At 40.3% G+C, this 21667-nt stretch overlaps 2 protein-coding genes across 2 annotated transcripts; both read right to left on the reverse strand.

Annotated features, from left to right (window-relative positions):
* Window positions 1-164: 164 nt before the first annotated feature.
* Window positions 165-4233, reverse strand: mettl2a (methyltransferase 2A, methylcytidine). Its single transcript, XM_073494342.1, has 9 exons — window positions 4063-4233; window positions 3108-3196; window positions 2486-2754; window positions 1669-1718; window positions 1523-1583; window positions 1286-1425; window positions 1078-1184; window positions 770-835; window positions 165-683 (listed from the first exon to the last, which is right to left on the reverse strand). The coding sequence occupies exons 1-9, from the start codon at window positions 4212-4214 to the stop codon at window positions 520-522; spliced, it is 1098 nt and encodes a 365-aa protein (XP_073350443.1). The 5' UTR covers window positions 4215-4233; the 3' UTR covers window positions 165-519.
* A 3302-nt stretch (window positions 4234-7535) lies between these two features.
* On the reverse strand, window positions 7536-19769 carry itgb3a (integrin beta 3a). Its single transcript, XM_073495350.1, has 15 exons — window positions 19703-19769; window positions 18041-18126; window positions 17485-17689; window positions 16341-16593; window positions 16057-16219; window positions 15789-15950; window positions 15581-15676; window positions 15397-15486; window positions 15160-15294; window positions 14652-15081; window positions 10659-10887; window positions 9175-9275; window positions 8910-9029; window positions 8365-8531; window positions 7536-8152 (listed from the first exon to the last, which is right to left on the reverse strand). Exons 1-15 carry the CDS (start codon window positions 19767-19769, stop codon window positions 8087-8089), a joined length of 2370 nt encoding a protein of 789 aa, XP_073351451.1. The 3' UTR covers window positions 7536-8086.
* Window positions 19770-21667: the final 1898 nt, after the last annotated feature.

The following is a 21667-nucleotide window of genomic DNA, read 5'->3' on the forward strand; positions in this document are numbered from 1 at the left end:
ACATACTGTACTTATATAATATTAACAAATGACCAAATGCATGTTTTTTTGTTTGTTTGTTTTCTAAAGTTACCCACTGAAGCACAAATGAGACTGTGATTGAAAGCAAGAAAGAGCTTATGAAGTAAGTAAATCCTTATTTACCTGAGAACATAAAAAAGATGCAGATTTCAGATTTTTATTAATTTTGCATGTACAAAAATGTCATGAAGTCATCTTAAAAATCATGCCATTTATTTCAAAACATCCGCTCTTTAAAAACAGCATCAGGCAGAATAGAAACATTTCTTCAGGGGTCACCAGCCCTTTCTCAGATTACTGAACTCATCAGCGCTAAATGAGAAACTGTCACTTGGGTCGATCAGTGTAAGGCTTTTACAGCATTTAACTATCCAATTGTGTCCCCTTTATCCCGACCACAGTGGAGATTCTCAAGTCCATACATCCTCAGAAACCAGCACGGCCTGGATCTGAGCTCCTGGTCTCAGTGGGGTGGAAGGTCAGGTTCTGTCCTGTGCCTCAGCCCTCCGTCTCCGGTGGCTGAACTGGAGCCTTGCGGTACTTGCACTGGATCCACACCCTGTACATGGTGAGCTGTTTGCCTCTGTTCACCTGTAGCCGTCTGTCCACAAGGTTCTGCACTTTCTCGAGCCCGGCCTCGGTGAACATCTCATGGAGCTCATCTGAGGAAAAAAAGCGCAGAAATATTTTCATATAGAGAATTAAAGAACAAAATCCCAATAAATAATAGGATGGCTTTATTTTTTACCTTGAGTGAAGAAATATACTCTTGTTCCATCACCCCGGACGTAAAAGTTTTCTGAGAGACACCTTCCTAAAAGAAATGAAAGACACAATGACGTATTATTCTACAACAAAGTGCAAACTTTTAATAAACATGCATTCATTAATGCTGTGCAATTTAAATTAGCAGAATACCATTAGAAATATGACACATTGAACCAAAGTCTGACAAGTCTTGTGCAGTCTTGTGCAGCATACTTAAATCGTCATGAATCGTGGACATTCTGAACAGCTATTGGGCGTGGAGCCTCACTGGACCTCATCCCGACTAACCTTTCTTGAAGCGAAGCTGTGCCATATCGTAGCGCCCATAGTCCCTAAGCAGCATCACTCCCCCAGGCTTCAGCAGCCGTGCTAATCTCCTGATGGATGCCTGCATCCTGAAACAGGGTGAAACTTTAAGACAACCAGCGATACATTCAATGATCCACACTCAGTGAAAACCAAAGAGGAGAAGAAAGAAAGAGAAAGAAGTTCTTACTTATCGGGATGCAACGCTGATAAGACAAAGATTAGCACTATAACATCAAGGCTTCCATCGGGGACAGGATAATTGGCTTCCACATCACTCAAGTCATGAACAAAGGCGAAGCAGCGCCCAGAGTCGTATTCTGGATTAGTCTGATGAAACGAAGGCAATTCATCAGTTAGCCCACAACCTTAATGATGAATACATTAATCAACACATGATGCTTTCCCTTCATCACCGTCATCTCACCTTGACTAACTCCACAGCAGTGCTGGAGAAATCACAGCAGTAAACAAAGAGTCCCGGGTCACTGCAAAAAGAAACACCGCTGTTACACCTTTAAGTGCTCATGAGTAGAGAGCAGTATTTGTCAAACATGCCTTGACTGCACTTACTTGTTGGTCTTCAGTATTGGAAAAACTGTGTTGCCTACGCCACAGCCAACCTGTCCGATGAACAAGAATTCAAATGGCATTTATTTTGTTTACTTCGATTTGCACTCAATGTCTAGCAGAAACACCAGTAGTGGCAAAGTTTGTTCCAAGAAAATGAATCCTGACAAAATCCAGAGACTGCAACAAATGACTAGAAAATGTATTTCTCCACCAAGGCTGCACAAACCTTCAATTTATTTCAACAGGAAATGTTTAGAAGTGTTTAATTTGGCAAAATAATAAGGGATACCACAATATGATCCATGCGAATTTAGCAGGAAAGCAAGAGGCCACGCGCCAAAAATTAAGCTCAAGACATAACAAATCAGTGTTTTGGCCATCTGTTTTGGTGTTGCAGCCATTCAGCCTTCATCAGTGAGATATGATCATTTGAGGGCTGGAAACATTTTACTTTAGTAAACAACTAAAGAGGATTTATTGTGTCAGACCCTTCACTTTTCCACTAGAAATACTTTATCTCTATTTGGAAATAGATTTGTGGAAGTCAATCATTGGACATGTGCCAGGTTCTTTTTTTTTTCTAAAAGCAGAATTTCATCAGAGATTTAGCCATTTTTATCAATTCTTCAAGACATTCTTTATAAAATTCATCAAACATTTCACTTTGTAGAAGATTTCACTGAAATCTGTCAACATTTTTTTTTAGATATCTAATCAGATAGACAACCGAAAAAAAAGACATCAGCAAAGATTTTGCTTCATCATTTAATGTGTATGGTTAAAGTTTAGCTGACTTGCTTTTAAATGAGTCTCTCACCTCCAGAATGCGATATGTAGCAGAGGAGCCAGGGGTGTCATCATCAGTAAGAGACAGCGCTGCAACGTCTCTTCTTTGTTCTCTATCCAGACTATCCTGCTGACTGTCGTCTGCGCCAGACACCTCGGGATGGGAGTCATGGTTGAGGCTGCACTGTGGAGCCAGCTCTGGAAACTCTGTGAAGAGCCAGTGACGGTCTTTGAAGAAACGATTCTCGTGGATTGTGTAAAAATCGTTCCAGTACTCGTTTGCCCGGCCTTCGTATTCCTCTGCAAAAAAGGTATGACAATAACGCCAGAGTTAAGTCATTATCTAGCACACCTTGTGATGATTACAAACCACCACAAAAAAGCTTAATACAGCATAATAAGACATGCACTATGCATAAGCAAAGCATAAAATTGATTACATGTTATTATGGTACTAAAGTGTAAGTCATCCTATGTTATTTAAGAGGTTTTAAGTGGTCTTCTTAATCCTTACACACAGTGACCACATAAAACTCAAATTAAGTGATAAAGAATGCATATATATCACACAGGAATGCTGTCCTGATTACAAGCAGTTCTACTCATGTCTCATACACATAAACAGGAGTCTTGACAATAAACATCAACGCAACCTTGTTTCTCTGAAGGTAGTGGCTGATTGTTTTCTAAGACTTTCTTCTTAGCAGACGCTTCTTGTTCCTCAGTCCACTCCACATTGTCCCTGTTGACAACATAACCTTAATATCCAGTGTGGTAGATGAAGTGTGGTAAATAACAGAAGAGAAACACTTTCAGAGTATCACATTCATGTGATACTCCTGATAGGGCTGGGAAATAGGGACAAAATGAAACTCAGCATGGTGATAATTCAAATAGTTCAAATAATAAGAAGATGATGTTCATCGGATGAACTGCATGAACACATTCAGTTTTCACACACTATTGAAATATTAAAATCTGGATGCATATCCTACTCAGAATGGCATGTCTGTCTTATTTCTGTAGCTCAAAATCACAAATTTGCCTCTAAAGTCATTTCTAACTGTATGGCATATAAAACCGAGTATATTTAAAGCCTCAATAAAGATAAAACAAACAAAATAATACAAAACAAAATAAAGGAACAAAAAACCTTTAACAGAAAAAGGAAGAAACCTGCAGCTATGTTTTTAATTTAGACAACAGAATGGAGTAATACTACAGGATATCATCAAAGTATGATTCATTGGAATTCAATTATCTCATTATTTAATGAAACGTTGTCTGATCAGACAATATAATAGATAATATATTATATTTTCAGCTTAAATAATCATTAACTTTGCATGGAAATGGTAGCCTCAGACCTGTCCTTAGGTAAACCCCCTCTCAAAACAACAAACAATCTGTAAATCAACCAATCAGTTATCACTATTAAAACTTGCCTTTACACATGCTTATTATTAGACAATTAGACAATCAATCCAACTAATGTACTTGTCACGTGGGTACGTTAATGATAATGTCCCAGCCTGGAGACACAGGCTCTGACAGGGATGCACACCAACATCTGTCTTCGCTTCTGGATTTTTGGGACAAGTTACCGACCATGCGTTGTGCTGGAAGACCTGCCGCGGGTCTGTGAGGAAACGTGTCCCGAACTGAGGTCTCTTCACCTCCCCGGTGGCTGGATCTGACGCGGGCAGCTCTGTTTCTCTGCTGCCTCCCTCCACTCCGGCCACAGCATGGGGCGCCGCCATGTTCGAACTGACGCGGCGGAAGAAGGGCCGTGCCTTTAATAGTGCTGCGTTCAGGGTCTGTCGGACATATTGGTATTGAGATCACTACTATAAATACAGTTCGGTGAGTCGTATTTTGTCTGATATAAAAGTTGGACCGCAGCTTTTAGAAGATGGAGGATGGTCGTGTTGATATATTTTTTACTGGCTCCAAATATGTGCAATTGACATGTTTCCCCCCGTTATCTTTTCCTTTAAATAACTGATATTATACATTGAAGTAGCCTATCAAACGTACTTTTGGGCAATACATATACTTAAGTATGAATATATATATATATATATATATATATATATATATATATATATATATATATATATATATATATATATATATATATATGTGTGTGTGTGTGTGTGTGTGTGTGTGTGTGTATACATACATATATATATTCTTTGTGTGTCTAAATACAGCATTTTTAAAAAATCTTAACGAGTGTTTTTTAATCCGATTATAGATTTATAGATCAAATTAATTAATTTACAAATACTTTGGCTCTGGTGCAGTATGCAGTCTGCAAAGTAATTAGTTATTAGAGTTATCAAATAAATGTAGTTGAGTAAAAAGTGCAATATTTTCCAAAATGTAATGGAGTAGAAGTATAAAGTAGCAGAAAATGAAAATACGAAAATACAACTATCCCAAAATTTAAGTACAGTACTTGAGTAAATCTACTTAGTTACATTCTATCTAAGTCTGCCTACAGGCATGACATAACATCACAACTAATATGTTACGCAGGGCACGTGAAAGAGACATGCTTAATACAAGTGACATCATAATGCTTTAATCATATCCAGCTCTGTGTACTCTTCTACAGGCTGCTTTACAATAAAACTATCTGTACAAAACTTCCAGGCTGCGTCTCCACAGGTGTGCTGCAGTATGTGATCAGTGCAGTGTTTTTACACTAGAGGGAGACATATGCCAAGATTATCTGTGCTATGATCCACTGGTGTCAGTCTGGCCCACATGTATGAGGAACATGTCTGGACTGAAGTTGCACGGATCAGCAGTGATCTCATGAGCTGAGTCTGAAGCCTGCACTATCATGCTTTTACCAGCCCAAACAAACAAACAAACCAACCAACAAACAACAGCTCTTCATGTATGACTTCCGTAGAGATGATAAATGTTATACGTTAAATGTGGATTGATTTTTGTGACCTTTCACAATCGTCAGTTTTCAGATTCAAAGTGTGATGTACTTTAGGTACAGCAGCCATTTTCTGGCTCTCTGGAGGTCTATTTCAAGCCTACAACAGCAACTTTTTATCTTAAGCCTAGAGGTGGAGATTTACTGATAAATACTTTCGACTTTCAAAATGCCTTGTGTTAAAGGCCATTGAGTAAAATCTAACTTCAGTGGGAGGAATTAAGATTTTTCTTCATGTTTATGCACATCTCAAATTATAGTTTTTGCATGTGCTGGATTTGAGATCGAGAACAATGATTGTAGTAGACATGGCTGTTTTGGTGAATTTCAAGTCAGGAGGTAGTCAACACCTGAACTGAGCTATTAGATTCATGAAGACCCCCCAGTATGGATGTTCATCAGAAGACAGCATACTCTCCTCATCCAAATGATCATACATGTTATATTGCAGTTTGTTGTACTGTTGTGAACAGGATGTGCTGTATTGACAAAGATATGATGTGGGATTTCGCAACAGGAAATATCCTCTGATGGTGCAAATACTCTTTTAAGTATTTTTCAAACACCAACATGGTGTCAACTTGTTTGAATTGTGTGCAAGACCTTGATTGTTTCTTTGATACTCTAGAATTAATAACTCAAAGAAGATATAAATTAAAAATCTCAAATGTCAGAGGATCCCCAAATATAATATTTGAACATGTTGAACTCTGCTTGTGTTGAGCGATTGTGGGATTTTTTTCCCCTATTTTTCTGTGGTCAACACAAAGCTTATGTTCAGTGTTTTGTGACTTAAGTAGACCTAAATCTCTCCTGCTCACCTGCTTCTGGAGGCACTACACTATAACTCATTTTGCTTGTTTAACAATTTTCAAAATTTGCATGGAGGTATTTCGAGTGTTTGTGTAATAACTTGCTCTTTGTTTGAATAAAGCTGAGAAGCAAAATGAAAAATTCAGCTCCTCACTGAATTCACACAGGGCATCTGTGATATTTATTATAAAGTTCATTCAAAATGTAATGTCAACCAACATTGCAGAGTGAATACAGAAAGAGTTAAACATCTTTTTCTATTTCAGAAACTTTAGAAAACGTATTATTATTGATCTCTAATATAATTTTCAAGTAACTTGCCTTTTTACGCTTTTGTAAGTCTGTGCTCCCTCTGTAGATCTTAAGGGCTCAATATTAGGTAACGTAAACACAATTGTTCATAGTTTCAGCTGATTGTACACTAATGAAAACATAATTCTGAATATTATATTAGATTTCTGACAATAGATCCCTCTAAATCCTGCACACTGCATCTTTAAAAGAACCCAAATGTCATGCATAACAGCAATGTTGGTGAAGTCATTTGTAATGTATCTTTATGCCTTCCCCCTGTGAAACAAACCGCAGACATCTTTAAAAACTGTGCAAAAAACAGACAACTATGTAATGAGCTTACAGCCCATGACATACCACACACTGTACTCTCTTCTCCCATATAGAGGTTACAAAAGAGCAAGAGAAAGTTCCTTTGTTATTACCAATCACATGGCATTACGGCCAATGTCATTTGATGTGCAATAAAATTTGCTCATATACACAAATACTGTATAGAATAAGGCATTTCAGTGTAACACCATATCAGTCAGTAGAAAATTGAAATAAGACAAAGAATTTGTAATTCAGCCATGGCAAGACTGATGACAATTTTTTTCATACAATTTTACAAACCAAATGAACAACAAGCAAAAAAACATGTGATTGTGCAGGGAGAAGAAACATGTTAGAGCATGTATAAACCTACCACTGCAGATAATACATTTAAGAACCCAAACAGAACAAAAACATAACTGTAAACCAAGTCAGCCTAGAGCCTGTAGTTAAGGGTTTTTACTCTTTTTTACAGTTAACTGTAACCCCAGAGTGCTGCATTTGTGTCAGAACCATTAGGCTACTACAACAAACACATTTGTTTTAGAAAAAAGGGAATCTGTAATGTACATGAAAACCCTTCAAGCATGTTTTAATAATTTACTACAATTCTATATTACACACTGTGCATGTACTGATAAACTTTGCTGTGATATGTGTAAAATTGCCCACTTCAAGTTAGTTAAAAGGGGACTTTAAAATCAAAAGACAATATTTTCAAAAACAAGACTGGTGTACATAATACATCAAACATGGTGGAAGACATTGAAAATGACCAGAAAATGTCCATTCATTATTATTGTTCTTTTCTGTACCGACTATTATAAGGGCATGGTGATTCCTATTTTAAAATGTGTGGAAACTAAAAAGTAATATTGAAAAATCCTAAGCAACAAATATTGTAATGGTAGCCTCTTAAAAAGACCAGGAACATGACAGAATTTCATCAGTAGTTCCCCTTACTGTAAACTGACAATATGAAGTAGCTGTTTATGTTAACAAACTCCTATCTGATTGCAAATAGGCTACTAAAGACATCACATAGTCAGGCAACCGTCTATGGCTTCCAATAACAGCTTTAGTTATCTTTACAATATGTACAATTATTACATCATGTTGTTGGCAGCGATATCCACTTTTCAGCTACAGTAGCCGGTCACATGACAGTGTAAGGATCTCCTTTTCGTCCATTTCTCTGATACTACATTCCATTTCGGTCGTTGACCCCTGAGTTGTTCTCCTGACATTCGGTTGTTAGTTGCCTCGGTATGCTACATTGGTGAAGGTGGAGGTGGCTCCTTTATACAAAGGATTGTTAGCCTGTGAAATGAAAACAGAGGAAACAGAGGAAGCAGAGGAAACAGAGGAAACGCTGTTTAAGTCAGTCCCATACTGATATCCAACTATTTGAAGGACAGTTTAGACTTTCCCCTTTAGAGAGCAGCCATATGTTGTAACTGTATTTGCAGTGATCCCTAAATGAAAAGCTGTTAGTGTATGCAGTTAGTGTTTTAATTATAATTATTTCTCACCGTGTCCCATTTGGCTTTGGATCTCTCCTCCTCAAACTTGGCAAACTCTCTGCGGTCGTGGATGGTGACCAGCAGCTTCCAGATGAGCAGGCCAATAAGGCCCAGTAGCAGAATGGCTCCGGCTACCGCCAGGAGCACCACCAAGATGTCTGCACCCTCAGGACAATCTGAACAGATAGACAGGAAGGCGGGCAGACAGAGAAAAGGAGCTCATTTCAATGTTGATTTCCATGATGCTTGTTAAGCAATGGATTACACTCATGAAGTGAAGCAACCACTGCAGTCAAGTGTGAGAAAATCCATTGCACAGTGATCATGTGCATCACCTCTAAGTATCTTGGTTTCTGTGGGTTGGCAGAGTGCAGCTGTGGTTGATTGGCTGATGATGTGTTCTTTAGAAAATAACACATCACTCGCTACACACTCTGTTCCACTGTTGCTCTTGCCTGCCAGCCACAGACTGGCCTACTAATGTACCAAAATTATAATTCTCAGTTTCCTGTCAGTTTAAATGTCTCATACATACACACAAACTCTCCCAGTACCTGGCTCTTTCACCACAAACAGAATGGATTTGCCACTTTCATCTTCGTAATACTGGAAGTGCTCCACGCAGTCATTCTCATCTTTGTATGAGCAATTCACTGCATTTCTAGCATGGAAAGCTGTGGGATGAACAGGATAAGAAAAAGAAACATTGTAATCAAAAAATTATTTCAAGATATTAGCTGTTATCTTTCAAAATGAATTCATCAGTGCATCATATTTTAAGATCACAGTATGTAGTTAGGAGGTCAAAGATGTTCTCACCCAGTTGATCCACTACTTTGATTTCATCTTTGCAGATTCTATTGCAGCTGTCGTCTTGAAAGTACGGTCCTCTCTTGAAGTGTTGACACTCAACGCACCGCCTGCAAGCAGAGTATTGGCGCTCTTTGTAGATATGATATGTAAGGGGTGGATAAATTAAAAGTAAAGTAAGAGTGCAGCTACATCAAGCTTAACTTGTGAAGTGTTGATATCCTCTGACTGTTGTGGCTTCGAGAGAAGTTTAACCTTTCTCTGCTGCGCATGAAACCACACCTGAGTTTGTTCAAAATGTGTGTAGGAGAAGTTTGTTCTTATCCTGGAATTTTGGTGAGATTTGTTAAAGGGGACATGAAATGTACTTTGCATGTTCATGGTCCTCAGGAGTTTTAAAATCCTAACCAATTTTGAAATTGGGTTGCATCACACACATAACGAGAATCCTCACAGATATTCTTCATTTTAATTTCAAGCATGGACACATTGCAAGACTTGGTGCATCACACACTACAGGATATCATTAAGCTTATCGTGCCAGAGGGAGGGATGCAACACCACACGTGATTTGATGGGGAAGCAGATATAAACAAGGTAGAGACTGTGGAGCAACAAATAGCTGTAGTAACGTTATTAGTTTGCAGTGAGGCGTTACGAGTCTGGATTAGAAGGTGTTTGGGGAGACACGGTCGACATGGATTGTCTCTTCTTCAGCAAGAAGTGGAGGTTTAACTGACAGTTTTAGTATCTGTCAACAGTAGTATGCTAGCTAAAGTTAGCCCTAAGGGCTAATGGAAGCGAATGTTTACTGTTGCTTAGCAGCACTGTCTGATGCTCTGGGATATCTCTTTCATTGGTTTTTGTGGTCCTGCTCAGAAAGTACTGACGTAATCATCCAGATTTTAAATCCTAGATATCAAACATGTTTGATATTTCAAGGGCAGCCCTAATGAGACTGAGTCTGTGAGCAGTTTGGGAGGTTTAAGACTGAATCTGTACACCCCTCACATTGCCGGATAAACTGGGCAAAACTTCGGTATGGACAAAGCTCCCAGAACAGATTTCTCCTCTGATTGTTTGCAGGGGCAAATCGGGCTTAAATCTGCCCAGAACTCCTGTAGTGTGATCCCGGCCTAGAAGGATAAACCCTTTCTATCTGTGGAGCTCCATGAGCTTTCCTCTACCACCACCCTAAGGCCAAAATGTGACTTTGGATATGAGATGGCTCAGAAACTAATTTTGATGAAAGACTGCGAGAAATTTACTGAGCACATTCATGGTTTCAAGGGAATAGAACAAAACAATTGCTTTAAGCCCCACAAGGCTTAACAATGTTTGTTCTGTCTAAAACATGACTGTTGCAGGATCCAAGGGGTGGGACTTTATTCACCTGTTTTAGTGGTTTAGTTACATCCAGAGTGTGTTTTATCTGTTATTTTGTCTATTCCCTCCTCTCTGTTGTCAGCTCAAACAGCAAGTTTGGAACTTACTCTTTTAAGGTACAGGAATCGGGACAGGTGGGGCATTTATCACAGGTAGCTCCGTAGGCACCAGGTGTAGTGCACTGACAAACCCCACATTGGCAGTAACCCCGCCCACTGCACAGCAGGCTGTTGCTGGCAACGGACACACAGGTCTCTTTTACGGTGGTGCAGTTACAGTTTTCTCCTTCCCAGCCAACGTCACACTTGCAGGATCCACAGTCACACTTCCCATGATCTGAAAGAATCAAAAAGGATGAGATGGTTAATGCTACGACAGTTCAAATATAACATCTTCATAGTCACATGGGAGGGGCCACATGAACAAATCTACATAATCCAAATAACACAATTGCAAAATAAACCTGCATATTTTTTTAAACATGTTGGATGCTTGGGCAAGTGTAGGCTTCCCCTGAACACGTTTGTCGATTCTGCAACCATGTAATTACTAGTAGTAGGTGTAACCTGTTACAATGTGTTATTTGTTATTTCTGTACATAACATAACCAAAGCAATAACTTTGGGTAGGATGCCAACCAACAGTGTCAGTATTTGATGACCTGAGGATGACACTCAATAATCAACTTCTCCAGGAAGTTACTTTTTTATTTTGCTTTGAAATAATGATCAACATCTGACAGCAGTGGCCTTAAATGTATGGTATTTCAAGAAGGGAATCCTACATTAAAGAGTTGCTTTAATTACTACTAGTAGTAAGCTTGGAGTGCAGCTCTGTTTGTCTTTACATAACAAATCTAGATTAATAAGTCCTGGTCGCACATTAAGTAATTGCTCGTAAATGTTACTCAGCAAGGGACATTACGCATATCCCTTATTCATCGCTCTTCTCACAAAGACAGGAAATGTCCTATTGGGAAAGCATACTCTTATGATTCCCCATGTCCTTACAGGCAGACACACACACACACACACACACACACACACACACACACACACACACACACACACACAGAGAGAGAGAGAGATAGAGAGAGAGAGAGAGAGAGAGACTTTCTCGAACTCTGCTCAAGAGTAGGAAGCACAAAAGCCAGGCCACTCTAGGAACAGTGTTCGAATGACGCAACCCTTTGCTGACAGGATCTTTAGCGAGCTTTTCTCCCTGGATTACAGAGACACCCTGCATCGGCACATTAAACCACCTTAGAAACAAAGACAGAGCCTTCGAGACTTTAGCGTTCTCAGCAGGAAAGCAAACAGGATTTGGCACTGGATGACTAAGACCAAAGTGAGTGAGTCACAGCCCAGTTGGGTCAGACTGGGGGAGTGACTGGTAATAAAATATCACAGAGGGTCCAAGGGTCCCTAACTCCGGAGCTCAAAACAAATCATCTGCTCTTGTAAACTTGAGAAAACAATTCCCCAGTCTCCACCATGTCAACTGCTGCTTCACTTTTAGATTGTGATTATAGTTGTTATGGGAGCAGACGTTGTCACTGGTGGTTAATCATTAACAGTCTCACCAAAAAGGTGTAGCAGTGCAATCGCTGAGTAATCTCTCTTACTCCATCAACAAGATAAGACAAAAACTTTGTAAATCTGTGATACTTTTTGTTAAAAACATCTAAAGACTAATGGATATTTTCTGCAGTGTAGTTACTTAAACTTGACAAAAGTGAGAAGCTGTCTTGTTCTTATTAGTTGTAAAGCTGATTCATAGACATAAAAGCAAGTTAGTAGGTTTACATCATCCTGCTGTCTCTGTGAGACTGCACAGTAATCCGGCCCATTAATCACATGTCTGAGCTTCAGACAAGGTTAACATGGCCTCCATGGTAAAAGGACAAACACAGGGAAAACGACAGAAGAGTAAAACAGAACATAACTGTGTTAGTTACAAGAAGAGAGGGAACAGAATCGAGTGCAGTTGGGGCAGAGACATACTGGAGAGAAAAGAGGTTGGGCAAATTGCCAGCGGAGGAATGCAAACTTTCCTGTTCTCTCTTCACTCATATTTATGGGCCCTGGGGCTGTGCTTGCTGACTCCTGCTCTCTGGCCCTGCACCGGTCCCACAGCCCCTCAGCGGAGGAAGAAATACACAGCTGAAGGGAATATCACAGACATGGAGCTTTTAGGAGACCTGGGTCGCGGTAGCTCCAATTGAGCTGGGGCCGAGGGACGCTCATTCTTGAAAGACAATAACATCATGACTCTGTTGAGACACAGCAACTTAGCGCTCCCAAATTGAGCTCTGCAGACTGTGTTACACCAGTTATGGATTTGTGTGTGGAGCTGTGTGTGTGGGCGGGTAAGGTGAGTGTCTGCGCCCAAACCCTAGGTGTCATCACTGAATGTCTTAATAGCTGTTACTCAGATAAACATCCTCCCTTAAGAAAGACTTCACACTCCTCCTTGCTGATATAAATAACATTATGTTCCAGGAGAATGTCTTGCCAACACATGCATGACTCCCCATCTTCTCCTTAGGTCATGGTGCACCCTCCCAGCCCAGAGTATGTTCTGTTTAGTTTTAGTTTTAGTTTTAGTTTTCGAACAGCAAAGAGGACAGGAAGTTGGCTAAAACCACGACGAGGTGTACAGCAGCCTCAATTTAAAAGAGCAATTCTGCGATTTAGCATTGCACCTCACATGAGACAGATTGAGAACCCTGATTTCTAGCACCAAAAAAAGCTTCTTCCTTTGTTTCCAACAATGCAACCTGATAGCATCTTTTAATCACACCCTCCCTGCATGATAAAAACATGTTTTTAAAACTCTACAAATGTTATATATAACACAGATACTTTGATGGCATCACTCACACTTGGACTTGACAAAGCTCCGTCAGAGCCACAGAAAACAGGCAACAAGTACTACCCCAAATTGTTGAAGTTCCCTTTTGACATACGTGAGATTTTCTTATTTCCTTTCAATCAGTTAGTATACCAGTTAGTTTGTTCTGCTTAATGTACATAAAGATAAAAGAGCAGTTTTCTATTCTGCTATTGCTCAGCCCCCGTCCTTACAGTCACAGGCCCAAACTGCCGGTAAATGAAAATACCCAATGACAAAGCCTATTAAAATTTTATCAGTGCGATTGAGTAACTGTGCACTGAACTGTGCAGACTTGTAATGGGGAGTGATAGCGCATCGTGCCACACTGCTGTGAGCGATAAGAGCACAAGTCAAATTCAGTACACACATCAAGTATACAGGCCCAGCAGAGGATCGTTCATTTGTAAGCATTACTAAGCAATTATTTACATGTCCTTTACAAACAAGCAAGGACTGTCATAACAATTGCACATTCGTTTTTGAAAAGAATATGGATTCTTGATTTGTCAAGCTAAGTATCAGAACACTATGTAAACTGACTAAGGTGTGTTTACAGATGGAGAGTGGCTGGAAACAAGCAGAGTACGTTCCAGTGAAGTCAGAGGAGGCCTTAGAGCAGGGAAAAGGAAGGGAAGGGCATCTTCATCCTTCCTGCTAACACTGATATTAAGTAAAACCTTTGCTTTTTTAAAGTTATAAATCTAGCCATGCAGAAAGATTTGACTTTATGTGCCCAGCTTGTGAGATTTCTGCCAGTTGAGGTAAATGATGTTCAGTTTGTGCTCACAGTCATGAAGATTTTCATTTAAACAAGACCGAGAGTCACACCAGCATGGCAACATGCTCACATAACTTTCTGCATGGCTAATAAGTTAAATTGTAACTTGGGTGAATCAACCCTTTAAAAGCACAGTATGTTATTCTTGCTACTATGGGTCTCTCAATCAAAACAGAACAAAGGATGTAAGTACAGTGAGATCATGGGAGTTGTTACACTACCACCACTGCTAATGAAAACCACTCTACCTCTAGCCTGACTCTGATTTTAAAGAAATTAAACAGGAGCACCTGTTTTGTGTCTCATCGCTTTCAGATCCATTACACTGTTCCTCATTTAGTTTTTTTAGCCAAATGTGATATTGGTGCTGGCGAAACAGCTGAGAGAGCTGACACTGATCACAGCAGAAAGAAGCGCATCTACTCACCTGAACACAGTTTCCCTTTGAAGCGCAAGCAGTTGAAGTCGTCACATTCGCAGTATTTGCCCCACACCTGACCGAACTCATTTGAATGGCAGGAGCACTGTCCACACAAACAGTCGCCTCTACCGCTGCAGATTGGGCTCCCTGGCTTTGGGATGCAGTTGACATCATCTGATGGACTGTAGTCGCCCACTGAACACTCACATCGCGGGCCCAGATGACCCGGGTGACACTGACACACACCGCACTCGTAGGTCCCGTTGCCGTTGCTACAGAGGGAGCTGTTGGCTTCAGCCTTTGCCTCACAGTCACAGCCACAGGCAAAATTCACTGTGACCTCCAGCGAATCCTTAAAGCCTCGAGGTTTGATGGTAAAGGTGCGGCTCTTCTCTTTGGGGCAGCCACGCAACTGAGCCTCCACGTTGAATGACACCTGAAGCAGAGGAAATGTCTCATGACAATCTGTGTTTACATACCAGATGTGCATGTCAGTATCTAAACTGATACGTACTGTGTCTCCAATCTTGAGGCCAGAGCAGGACTTAAGTCCTCGGACGACCTCTCCATTTAGGCAAGAGGCATTGAAGGCCAGATTCAACTCCTCTGGGACACCCAGTACCTCCAGCTCCACTTTAGAGCGGATTTTCTGCTCAACACAAAGTTGTTACAAGAGGTCACTTTTTTACATGGAATTGATGACATCAATTTACATTTTATACTTATTGTCCTAAGTTTTGGATATCCTTACCTCATAAGCCTCCTTAATGAGCTCAATAACATTTCCAGAGTCATCGGACAGCGTTCCCACAGTTGTGCCTGGAATGAGACGACTGTAATCCTGAGAAGACAGACGTGACAGCAGGATGATGACCCAGTTGTTTGGTTTGTTTTTATATCAGTAAGTCAGTGCACAAGCCATTTAGTTTGTTTACCGTGTAGATATCCAACACATAGCTGGTGACAGCAAAAATTAAATTTATGTTGTTTTCAGACATTTTCTCCGTCATGAGCCCCAAAGAGGGATAGTCCTGGGAAACAAAGAAGTAAATTGTATTCAATGGAAACTGGTTTTGTTCAACAACTCCAAAAACTATTGAAAACCAAAGTGAATTACTGATGTACTGAAATGTTTGCCTGTACCAGAATGGTAGATTTGTTATAAATGTTGTCATCATCAAGGTGACATTGACCATCATTAGGCTGGACAATTCCAGCTATACGTCCATCCAGAGCAATGTGAGTTTTGGCATCAGTGGTGTACACCAAAAGGTGTGAGGCATCTGGACGCCAGCCAATCTTGTCCTAGTGATGATGGACACAGAAATATGACGAGTAAAGACTTAACTTGTATGTATGTATGTGAACACTCACCAGTGAGCATGCGTATGTATATCTGACTTGTTCATACCTTGCACACCACAGCCTGCATGACAGCATCAAATCCACCCTCTGGAGCATCTCTGTTTCTAGACACCTGCTGTTTGTCCACCTCCTCATTAAAGCGAGCGACCGTCTCTGTCAGTGACAGCACATGCTTGAACCCGAACTGAGCCTGGCATTGCTCGCCAATTCTGTTGGCATAGGCAGATCAGATAAGGAGAGATAAGATAAGAAGTTGTTTTAAACATAGCTGGACAGAGCTTCTCCTTCTGAAATGTAACACCAATCACACCAATCATCTTCCCCACCTACCCATAGCAAGGGTTTTCCACTGCCTCTGGAGGAAACATTAACATGTAAGGGGACGTGGTCTTGTCAACAAAGGCTCCAAACCCCATGCGTAGTTTGCTTGTGGTGCTGCCCATGGTCTTGGCGAGCTCGTTGCCTAAGGTGCGAAGGCGAGCCAAGTCATCCTTCATTGAGAAGGAAAGATCCATCAGATAGTAGAGGTCCACTGGGTAATCCTCCACCTGTTTCACAGACACGGTGAACCTCTTTGCATCACCTGGGAGGGAAAAAGCGAGGGCCAGCAGAGATAGAGAGGTGCATTATAGATTGAATTCATGTGTTAATCAGTTGGTGTCCCTATACCTTTAAATATGAAATTGAAATCACTTTGTTAAAGATGTTCACCCAGCTCTGGTGTATAAGGCTATAAGTGAATGTACAACAGTGGTAATGGTCCTTGGTGTCTGGCCCCTTTATGGTATCTATCCACAGGAGCATTATTTGATGTGAGGACCCACAACGCTTCCCAGCGTTGGACAGATACACCCTTTGACGACCACGCACTTACTGGCTACACCTGATTGGAAGAATACCACTAATGGGCTATCTGCTCCCGGATTTCAAACTGGACCAACAGGGCGGGTCATTTGGAAACGTTCTCCTATATTACAAAAATGGTTCTGAAGACAGTTTAGACAAGAAATCTACCATACAGTTGCTGTATCTGGCTTCATCTTAACTCTACAACGGTTCGTTTTTAGTGTTTTTCCAGAGTTTCCAGAGGCGGCGAGTTGCATTGGATGCCCTTGATTTACATAAAGTAGCTTAGACCTCTACTTCATGCAAAGGAGGTCTAAGCACTCTTCTCTCTACTGGCTTGAGATTGATTTACCAACTGCCTCTGCTTGCAGCACTCTCCTACTCTGTCATATGGTTCATTGATCTGATTAGTCGAATTGATAAACAGTGATAGTCAGATTGTTTGTCTCATCACCTGCCAAATACTTTTTGAAAGGGCCTGCCCTTTTCTAAATAGCTTCTAAGGGCAAGTTCCCAGATGGTCCTGTGCAACAAGCCATCAGGTTAATTGCGAGCATCTGGTCCTGTAGGATTTTGAGCATCTGGTTTTACACTGTGATATGTGATGTCTGGTTGGGTGTAAAAGTACCTGGTCTTAGTGTCATACTGAGTTTCTGAGGCTTTATCTGAGTGACATCATCAGCAGTCCCAGAGGCCTTATCACTGAGCGGTGCGTCCTCATGAATAGTCAGGGTGCTGGAAGGAAACTCCACATCTGCACCAGTGCATCCTCCATCCAGCAGATTCTGCCTCAGGTCGCAGCGGGAAGCACTGGATCCCCCCTTCCCAAACTCCTGAAACAATCCCATCAGATCTGTTAGGCACTCAAGCAAGTTAATAAACTACCATTACATAAAAGAAAATCAGTTAAAGAGAAAGCTTTTAGGTGATAAGATGATGTTGATTTATCCATCCTCTAGCAGGCCCAGGTATCTCTCAAGTATGGCCAACACCCATTTCCTGCTATTTTTAATTTCCTCACTTCAGAGGCTACAGTGTATCAGCATGTTGAAGAAGAACCACCAGAGGATGACAACAACAAGAAAGCTGTTGGGAAATGAGGTTTCTGTTCTAACTTGTTGCACTTAGTGATGAATGGGAGGCGCTACTTGACATGGTGTGTATGTATCTGTTGGTGTTTTTACCTCCTGAGAGCACCACGCACAGGTGGGGTCAACAGCCAAGCACTGTTGACATGTTGTAACTCCTCGTGATGTGCAGATGTTGGAACCTGGGATAATCACAGTGACAGATATGTTACACAAAATATATTTCCTCACTGAGGAACTGACATAGGTGGATAATACTGCTAATTACATTTTAAAAGACTTATCAGTGCCATGCAGCTCTGTTCGACTGCCACAAATGCAGACACCGCAGTCATCAGGCAGTCTTCCAAAAGGGAAGCCTACTGTGCAAACATTCAAGTGCTTGATAAAGCCTCCGTGCAGTTTAGTCAAAACATGAATGATGCTAGTCCTCATTATGTTTTCCAAGAGTCATTTGTTGGCAAATTGCACAAAATGTTTCTTTCAATACAATCAGTTTCAAAACTGTTTCTATTTCTTATCTGGCAAGACCCGTGGGTGTGGCTCACTGCAGTTACACACAGAAGCCCGATCAGAGACCAATGTCATCTAACCTCTGTAAAAAGTGCTACATTTGAGTTAAAAACAGCATTGTGACTTGAATAAGTGCCTGAAATCCTATCAAGTCCTATATTTAGTGACGTGGTGAAGGGCCCCTGAAGTATAGACACAAACGATGTATTTCATAAGAATTAATTAACAGCAGCACACATGGTGTTTCTTACGCTGGTAAAAATAATTCTGATGGTGTAGACTTTATAGAAAAGTCTGTCATAGTGTTTTATTTAGTTAGTTAGATAGTTTGCTCAGTGGTGGAATGTAACTAAGTACATTGGCTCAAGTACAGTACAATTTCTAGGTGACGTACTTTACTTGAGTTATCTCCATTTTCTGCTACCTTATACTTACAAATATTGCACTATTTACTCTCTACATGTATTTGATAACTTTGGTTACTAGTTTCTTTGCAGTTTAAATGATGTATCAGATCCAAAGCAACACATTTATTTCAATGTATCTATTCCATTTGCAAAAATCTGATTCCGATAATCAGAGAAACGCTGAATATTTGATCAGATAATGGGCCAGGCGGGTAATCGATTGACCCATAGTGTACATAGGTGGTACATTATAAACTTGAGTTTGAGAAGTACATTTAGAATCAGATACTTTAAGACTTTTACTCAAGTACCAGGCCTTTTCAGATTGGTGACTTCTTTTAAAAGGATATCTTTACTTTTACTCAAGTATGGCTTTTGGATACTTTTTACCACACTTCGTGAAGTACATTGAGGAAAAATAAAACCACAAAGCACACCTTTGTACTGTATGTACATTTTCTATTATTTGCTGATAATGAAGGCATTGATTAATTGAGCTAAGGAGACCCAGAGAGCCTGTGGAGGACCCCTGGTCTTCACTGGAGCCACATCCCGACTGTTTCACTCCCTTATAAGGCAAGCTCCAGCACAGCAGCACAATCACACCCAACTGTATCCCCCCATTCAAGTCAGCTAACAGTGAATTATTCCTTTATCCGTTTGAGAACATTATGCTCAATAACTGTGATCATCAGCACATACATGCTGCTGTGAACAGTTTGCGGTTCCTTCAAAAAAAAAAAAAAAAACCCCGCACAGGTCGGGCGGAAACACCCCCAGGTCGCCTTTAAGCAGGTGAAACTTTTAAAAGTAGCCCAAAGAATAAAAGTCGTCTTACCGGAAACGTTTGATGCCGATGATAAAAAGAGAAACAGTATCACCAGACGGTGTAGAAAAGAGCCCATGGCCGGAGAGTAACGGAGCCGACTTGACATGAGTCGTCTGCTCCCCGCGGACTTGTTCACTTTGAAACAAGAACGCCTTTCCTCATTCTTGACTTGACTCAGCGCGTGTTGGGTCATAGAGCTTCGCCTCGCGCATCAGTCAGTGCGCGTGAAATAAATCGGGGAACCGCTTCGTTTATGGCATGCTGGCACTCGTTTCTTAGTGGTTTGATGACATTTGATCAGTTCAGGGGGAAATCAAAGCCTAAGGAGACTGCTGCCATGCACTGTGTTGGCATTGCTACACAGGAAATTACTTTATTTTATGTGTTTTAGTTCATTTTTTTATAGATGCGGCCTCAGTGATATAAAGTTGGCCTAAATCAGCAAAACTGAAACCTCTGACCACCATGTCACACTAAAAGAAATAGGCTATCTATCTATAGGCTAGTATACAGTAGCATATCAATAAATACATTTGTATTGTTATTGTTTTTTATCTTCTGCACTGTTATTAGACCGTTTGCATCACTGCATTCACAAATGATCACCTTTCCCAACTCATAATAATAATAATAATAATAATTATTATTATTATAATACATTTTATTTGTATAGCACTTTTCAAGAGACCCAAAGACACGTTATTATTATTTCCCCAGGTCCTAATGGGCATAAATGTATGTTATTCTGTCATTTGTAAGTGTGAACCAGTTAAAAACTCAAATATGGTTAGAATTAGCAATGTTGAGCTGAATTTGTAGTGATAGAATTTGAACTTAAATTTAATGTGGCAGAGTTAAGCAACATTTGGACACTTGCATATGCTGTGCAGAGGTGTTTGGAGTTTGCAGTTTGTGATTTGATGCTTTGCATGAGGTTTATTTTACATATACCTTTTATTTGAAATTATTAAAGTAACTTCCATGCAGGTAAACATTATTTTTTTCTATGTTGCCTTGCCTTTTACTGGACTGAAAACAGTCCAGCATGTAACAGTTCATAAATAAATAATTATTCATTAATTGTTTTCTTTCATCTTCTGCATTGTCACAAATTCTCACCTTTCCCCAGCTGTGAGCAACTCCTGCTTTTCAATTGTGAGTTGGAAAAACGTTGGCCATCAACCCCAATAGGCATTAATGTATATTATTTTTTATCAGTTAATACATAAACTGTACAAAATATGTGCAAAATGTAAAGCAACCTGGAAAACCTGCCATGAAATCCTGAATATCCATTTAGAACTAACAAAAATGAATTACCTCAAAGACTTGAAGCAGTCAACAACAAGTTGTTTAGTTGTGGCAGAAGGACCCCTAGTGGGAAAATATATTACAGTTTATATTGGTGATTGTGATCAGCATTCATTTGTTGATTTTTTAGGGTCTAAAATGACTGACTTTGCCTCAAGCTATTGCTGTGTAAAATCCATTCCCGAGAAACAGTCTATTCCGCACTAAATTCATGAATCTGATAAGTGCCTTCCACAGAAAGCCTCTTCCCAATTCCACTGGATGATGGAGGATGCATGAATTTGCCAGCTTCTCAAACAAGAAAGGAAAGAAATAAAAAGAAAATGAGGCAGAAAATGGGATAAAAGCTAAGATTGCCCTAAAGAAATGAACTTTGGTAGGCATGTGGTGGTGTCTGTGTGTGGTGGCGCTTGTAGAGGCAGACAATGCTTCTTATCTCTGCACTTGTCCATTTATTGAATCTTTATCCCCGTGCCCTGCTCTTATTCTCCGGCTGGTTGCTAAGTTACTGCCACCCGTGTCCAAGAATTGCCGCTAGAAGAAATGACAGAAATAGAGAAATAAGTAGAAAAGCTATAATAGTCAACTGTTCCTCTGGCATTAAGCTCTCAGTGTGGGTGGATGGTGCAGGTAATACACTGTGGGCAATCAAACCCCATCTCC

The sequence above is a fragment of the Pagrus major genome, chromosome 23, assembly GCF_040436345.1.
Source record: "Pagrus major chromosome 23, Pma_NU_1.0".
NCBI lineage: Eukaryota > Metazoa > Chordata > Actinopteri > Spariformes > Sparidae > Pagrus > Pagrus major.